General features: G+C 49.0%; 1 protein-coding gene across 1 annotated transcript; it reads left to right on the top strand.

Annotated features, from left to right (window-relative positions):
* The first annotated feature begins 1,431 nt into the window (after window positions 1–1,431).
* LOC102749381 (uncharacterized) lies at window positions 1,432–5,125 on the top strand. Its single transcript, XM_081810786.1, has one exon. The coding sequence runs from the start codon at window positions 2,605–2,607 to the stop codon at window positions 3,580–3,582; it is 978 nt and encodes a 325-aa protein (XP_081666912.1). The 5' UTR covers window positions 1,432–2,604; the 3' UTR covers window positions 3,583–5,125.
* Window positions 5,126–7,135: the final 2,010 nt, after the last annotated feature.

Raw genomic sequence — 7,135 nt, 5'->3', positions numbered from 1 at the left:
TTTTTTTTTTTTTTTTAAGATTTTGTTTATTTGGGGGCACCTGGGTGGCTCAGTTGGTTAAGCGACTGCCTTCGGCTCAGGTCATGATCCTGGAGTCCCTGGATCGAGTCCCGCATCGGGCTCCCTGCTTGGCAGGGAGTCTGCTTCTCCCTCTGACCCTCCTCCCTCTCATGCTCTCTGTCTCTCATTCTCTCTCTCAAATAAATAAATAAATAAATAAAAAGAATGTTGCAACCAGGGCACCTGGGTGGCTCAGATGGTTAAGCGTCTGCCTTCGGCTCAGGTCATGATCTCAGGGTTCTGGGATCGAGTCCCGCATCGGGCTCCCTGCTCGGCAGGGAGTCTGCTTCTCCCTCTGACCCTCCCCCCTCTCATGTACTCGCTCGCTCTCTTTCTCTCTCTCTCAAATAAATAAATAAAATCTTAAAAAAAAAAAAAGATTTTGTTTATTTGACAGCGCACAAGGCAGACTGGCAGGCAGAGGGAGAGGGAGAAGCAGGCTCCCCACTGATCAGAGAGCTGGATGCGGGGCTCAATCCCAGGACCCTGGTATTCATGACCTAAGCTTAAGGCAGACGCTCAACCAACTGAGCCACCCAGGCGCCCCTTGTCCACTCTTCCAATGTACTTTTCTTGGGTTAATAGGTTCAAGCAAACACATTTCAGCTCCCTGGAGAGTTGAGTTTGGGCGTAGGTATTCTTTCACTGCTTGGCCGTGTCAGGGTTGGAGCTTTCTTACTTCTCCAGAGGATTTATAGGGCAGATGGATTTGGTATTGTTTCTAACAAGTGAGAGTAAACTGGGAAGTTAGTGATAATTTAGATCTGAAAGCTAATGAAGAGCCATCCTCTGAGCCCCTCCTTTTCAAGCCTTGGCTGTTCCCAGACGTTGCCCTGTCATACCCTTGTCTGTATTTTCTGTCATCGCAGGTGTGTGTATAGGTATCTAGACCGCGTGCCTGCGTAAGTGGAGCCAGCTTAGAATTAGAAATTCTAGGGGCGCCTGGGTGGCTCAGTTGTTAAGCGTCTGCCTTCAGCTCAGGTCATGATCCCAGGGTCCTGGGATCGAGCCTCGCATCGGGCTCCCTGCTCGGCGTGAAGCCTGCTTCTCCCTCTCCCACTCCCCCTGCTTGTGTTCCCTCTCTCGCTGTCTCTCTCTGTCAAATAAATAAATAAAATCTTTTTTTAAAATGGGGATATCTGGGGGCACCCGGTTGGCTCAGTCATTAGCGTCTGCCTTCGGCTCAGGTCATGATCCCAGGGTCCTGGGATCGAGCCCCACATCGGGTTCCCTGCTCCGCAGGAAGCCTGCTTCTCCCTCTCCCACTCCCCCTGCTTGTGTTCCCTCTCTCGCTGTGTCTCTCTGTCAAATAAATCAGTAAAATCTTTAAAAAAAAAAAAAAAAGAATTAGAAATTCTAGTCTGATTTTCCCCAGAGCTCCGCAGGGTGATTTTGGTCAATTACTTAGAGATTCTGTGCCTCCTCCTGTTCATCTGTGAAACGGGGAGAGTAAGCGCAGTTACCTTGTGCAGGGTTGTGAGGATTTAAAAGAGTTTCCGTGTGCACAGTGTAGAACACTATTTGGCACATGCTGCATGCTGTATGCGGACAGGTGACACATAATGAAGGCAGGGTGGCTGTCTCCTCTCGTCATCACCCTCATCACCATCATCATTATTATCATGACTCAGCAATTTGTGTTCACCCTCAGTCTGCTCCTATGATTTCTCCTCCATCCTCTGCTAACTTGTGTCTCTTTCATCTTCTTTTTCTCCTCTAGAAGGGGTGTTTGGACTTAAAACCTCCCAACAGAAAATATTTGAAAAAGCTTCATTTCATGATGATAAGGAAAGTGAAGTCACAAGAGATGGTTCGTGGTGTTCCATTTCAGAAGACCTGTGGGAACATGCCAGTCATACAGTGAGGAGTCAGTGGAAGCAAAATGAACCTGCACAGCGTGGGGCCTTCCTCAACAGGAAAACACTGGATACAAAGAGAGACCGTGAACGGAAAGACTCTGGAAAAATCATTCATGTGAGGCCCCACCTTGTTTCTTCACAAAAAAGACCTCATAAACATTGCTCATTTGCAAAAAGTTTGAAGCCTAACCTAGAAGTAAATCATCAAAATCAAAGCGACAGCACAGAACGCCTTGATGAGCTTGTTGGCTCTGGCCAGCTGTTCACCCGTAGCTCTTCCCATGCTGGCTGCAAGGGTATTCATCCAGGAGAGAACTTCTGTGATGGGGATCAATGTACGAAAGTCCTCAGCCGTAAACAGTCACGCACACAGCATCACATTCGTAATCAGGAGAAACCCGATAAATGTGCCGAATGTGGGGGGGGCTTCCCCCAGAAGCCACCCCTCGAGCAGCAGAGATTCCATAGCGTGGAAAACCTCCAGGAATGCAGCAGATGCGCAAAGGGCTTCACCCCACAACCAAAGCTCGGTGTGTATCTGACAGATCACACAGGTAACATTCCTTACATCTGTAAGGAATGTGGGAAGGTCTTCATTCAGAGATCAGAACTGATCACACACCAGAAAACGCACACGAGAAAGAAGTCCCATAAATGCCACGAATGTGGGAAAGCCTTTTTCCAGATGTTATCTCTCTTCAGACATCAGAGGACTCACACTAGTGGGAAACTCTACGAATGCAGCAAATGTGGGAAAGGCTTCTCCCAGAATTCAACCCTCACCATCCATCAGAAGATTCATACGGGTGAGCGCGAGTACGCATGCGGTGAATGTGGGAAGGCCTTCACCCAGAAGTCAACGCTCAGCTTGCACCAGAGAATCCACTCGGGGGAGAAGTCCTATGTGTGCATTGAGTGCGGGCAGGCCTTTGTCCAGAAGGCACATCTGACTGTTCATCAGAGAGGCCACACCGGAGAGAAACCTTACCCATGCCACAGCTGTGGGAAAGCCTTCATTTCCAAGTCACAGCTTGATATACATCACCGGATTCATACTGGGGAGAAGCCTTACGAATGCAGTGACTGTGGAAAAGCCTTTACCCAGAAGTCACACCTCAACATCCACCAGAAGATTCACACCGGAGAAAGACAACACGTATGCAGCGACTGTGGGAAAGCCTTCAACCAGAAGTCCATACTCAGCATGCATCAGAGAACTCACACCGGGGAGAAGCCTTACAAATGCAGCGACTGTGGGAAAGCCTTCACTTCCAAGTCACAGTTCAAAGAGCATCAGCGGATTCACACCGGAGAGAAACCCTATGTGTGCACCGAATGTGGGAAGGCCTTCAACGGCAGGTCAAATTTCCACAAACATCAGATGACGCACACCAGAGAGAAAACCTTTGCCTGTTACAAATGTGGGAACGCCTTTCTCCAGAGATCAGAATTGATGGCACATCAGAGAACGCATGTTGGAGAGAAGGCTTATGAATGCTGTGACTGTGGGAAATCCTTCAGCAGGAAACCACAGCTCCAAGTGCATCAGCGGATTCACACGGGAGAGATGCCCTACGTATGTTCTCAGTGTGGGAAGGCCTTCAACAACAGATCCACTTTTAATAAACACCAAACTACTCATACTAGAGACAGGTCTTATTAAAGCAGTTATTGTGTGAAAGGCTTTACCCAGAAATCCGTTCCTCATATGCATTGGCATACACATAAATGAACCAAACCCTAAATTTCTCGAAGAAGAAAAAAAATCTCCCAAGCATCAGATTCAGTTGTAGGTTATAGAATCCCTGATTCTGAAAAACTCCAGGAACGCACTGCATGTTGCAGAGTTACACATTATTTGATGTGAAAGAAATGACTCAGAAAACAACTTTTAAGAATGAGGGTAAATGTCCATACTCGTACGAGCCTCGTTAAGGATTATAAAATTCATCTGGGAAGAAACCCCGACTAACACATTGAGAAGCGTGTTTCTCTAGAAAGTAGTACAAGACAGACTTTTTTTTACCAGATCATTTATAGGAAAATTTGTGAGAAATTAATGATAACCCAGTTGAATATGGAATATCAGTATTTTCAACGTACTAGCAAACTGAATGACCAAACGGTAGTGTGTGTGTGTGTGTGTGTGTGTGTGCACGTGTGGGGGTCAGGTCAGCACATACATACATAGATACGTATATACACCCACATAACGCTCAGTTCTGTAGTGTTTGTTGTAGGATATCACTGCATAAGGGGCGCCTGGGTGGCTCAGTTCGTTGGGCGGCTGCCTTCGGCTCGGGTCATAGTCCCGGAGTCCCGGGATCGAGTCCCACATCAGGCTCCCTGCTTGGTGGGGAGTCTGCTTCTCCCTCTGACCCTACCCCCTCTTGTGCTCTCTCTTTCACTCTCTCTCAAAAAAAATAAAAAAAAAAAAGGATATCACTGCATAGCAGAGGTGTGGGAAGATTATATGCTTTTTTAAAGGATCTACTGTAATTATGGTTATCAAATTTATTCCCGATTGAATATATCCTGAGATTGCACAGTCAATAATTATTAGTTTCTTTATATATACAGGCATAGCTACCTCATTGTATCGTGCTTTGCAGATACTGCGTTTTTACAAATTGAATGGTTTGTGGCAGCCGAGTCACAGTGCTATTTTTCTGACAGTATTTGCTCCCAACATGTCTTGTCACATGTTGGTCATTCTTGGAATATTTCCAAGTTTTTCATTATTATTCTGTTGGTCGTGGTGATCTGTGATCAGTGATTACGACTCACTGAAAATTCAGAAGATGGTTGGCTTTTTTTAGCAATGAAGTGTTTTTTAATAAGTATACACTTTTCTTAGGCGTAACACGGTTGCACACTTTGTAGACTACAGTGTAGTGCCAACAGAACCCTCACATGCACTGGGAAACCAAAAAATTCACTTGACTTGTTCTATTGCGACATTCGCTTTACTGCGTGGCCTGAAACTGAACCTCCAGTGTCTCCGAGGTATGCCTGTCTTGACACGTGAACGTACTTTTTTGGTAAATGTATAAATGCGATTTTGTAATGTATACTGGTCTTCACAGGGCACCTTTTCTCTTTCATGACCCGCTCAGCTCTATCCACCCCACCCCACTCCCCCTGTTTCTTTCCACCTCCACCATCTCTGGGGAGCAGCTCCATAAATGACCAGTGTTAACCTGTCAGTATGGACTTTTTTGTATTTTTATACAGGCTCCTAATCATTAAAACCAGGAGTCGGCAAACTGGCCATCAGCCAAATAGGGTTGGCCACCTGCTCTTTTAAATAAAAGTTTTATTGGACACAGCCATGCTCCTGTGTTGATGTGTGGTCTTTGACTGCCCCTGGGCTCCAGTGGCCTGCAAGCTGCAAATATGTACCATCTGGCCCTTTACAGAAGATGACCTGATACCCACACACACTCATCACTACGCTCATAATCCTCTACCTGTGTGGGAACTCTGTCGTCTCTTTTATAAACATCGGATCATACCACACACGCGTGTGCACCTTGTTCTTTCCATGCTGCGGTGCATCTGCTCAGTGGCTGTGTGGTATTCTGTGGGGTGAACACACTAGTTAATTCAACCATCCTCACAGGTTTCACTATTCGTTCTTCTCACCGCTTTCTTTGCTACAAGACAGCAGCAGGACTGCATACCCCTGTGGGGCACTGGTCCAGGAGCCAGGTACCCAAATTTGATCCTACGTTGGTCACACAAGCTTTTAACTCCTCTGTCCTGGGTTTTTAAAGGACGATGCTAACAGTGCCTACCCCACAAGTTTTCATGAGAAGTAAATGGGTAGGTGAGTGGTCAGCACTTGGAACCACATGGAGAGAACCAGGGAATTTGAGTGGGGCTCTGAATCAGTGCCTGGAAATGAAAGGGTGGGGATGAAGGTTGGCAGAGAGGAGAAGTGAGTAAAATAAACTCCTTTAATAGGCAACCAGTTGGGAGGGCTGCCCTGCAGCCCAGGTCTTAGGGATTCTGTTCCAGCCTCCAGCTCCCCCTCAGCTTGGCACGGGGGCTCCTAGGGCTGGGAAGTTGGGAAGTTGATGTCCACGGTGAGGCTGGTGTAGAGGGGCTGCAGCTCCTTGGAGAGCAGCCTGTAGCCAAGTGAGTTTATGCCATCCTGCTGCCATCTGCGGCGGATTGAGGCCAGAAGGCCAGGGCTGGGGGGAGGGGCAGCCACGTGAGCCCAGGACTTAGGGACCCCCCCCCCAAGATGGGACATCCTGCCTCCAACCCCAACTTACCTCTGGGGGCTCTGCTGGTGGCTGGGGTCCTGCCCCTCCAGCATGTGGTAGCGGCCAAAGAGCCGATGGGGTCGGGAGAGGAGCATCCCGCTCAGTTGCAGCCTTACAGGGGGAGAGGGTAGGGAGGCCAGATGCCTCCCTCTGACAGGGTCCCTACGCCACACCCAGCCCTGCAGGCCACTGCGGCCTATGTTCCCCACACCATGGAGGGGCCTGCAGCCCCGTGCTAGGCTCCTCAAGCAGGGCCCCCCACCTGGCAGCGATGTCATGGTCCTCACGATCCCAGCCCCAGTACGAGTTGGGGAAGCCATTTATCCTCAGGTAGTGAATGGGGCGCAGGGCAAACACCCCCCCAAGGTAGCCACAGTAGGGTAGCCTGAAGAGGCAGAGAGAGTTGGAAACAAGGAATTTCAGGCAACAGGGGCTCTGGCCAGGATTCCCAAGCATTATTTCTGGGTTTGCTCTTCCCCACTCACCCCTGTGATAACTAACCTCTCCCCTGACCCCTCAGGTGTCCCCTTCCCTGACCTTGGAGTAACCCTTCCTCTGCCCCTTGAGATGGGCCCTCACTTGACCTGGGATATCCCCTCCCCTAAATCATCTGACAGGCCCACCTTGTGACCCCTTAATGGCCCTTTCTCCCTAGACCCCTGGGATCACCCTCTCCTGCCCCCTAGTCAGCCCATCCTTTCATACATTCCTTTCTTTGACCTCCATCATGACCCTCTCTATCACTGACCAACCCCCCTAACACCTGCATCCAAAAGGTTCTTCCCTGTCTACAAGGCTTTTCCCTGGGTCCCAACATCCCTCTCTGCCTCAGTCCCAGGGATCAGGGCCTGGACCCTAACGATGGGCAGGGCGAGGTCCAGGAAAGCACAGGGCCTGGCCAACCATCCCCCCCAGGAGGCCCCCTCGCTCCACCTACTTGTAGTT

The sequence above is a fragment of the Leptonychotes weddellii genome, unplaced genomic scaffold (genome assembly GCF_054177405.1).
Source record: "Leptonychotes weddellii isolate Sample4059 unplaced genomic scaffold, ASM5417740v2 HiC_scaffold_3718, whole genome shotgun sequence".
Lineage (NCBI taxonomy): Eukaryota > Metazoa > Chordata > Mammalia > Carnivora > Phocidae > Leptonychotes > Leptonychotes weddellii.
Note: the sequence above shows the minus strand (reverse complement) of the source record. Positions and strands in the feature narration are given on the sequence as shown.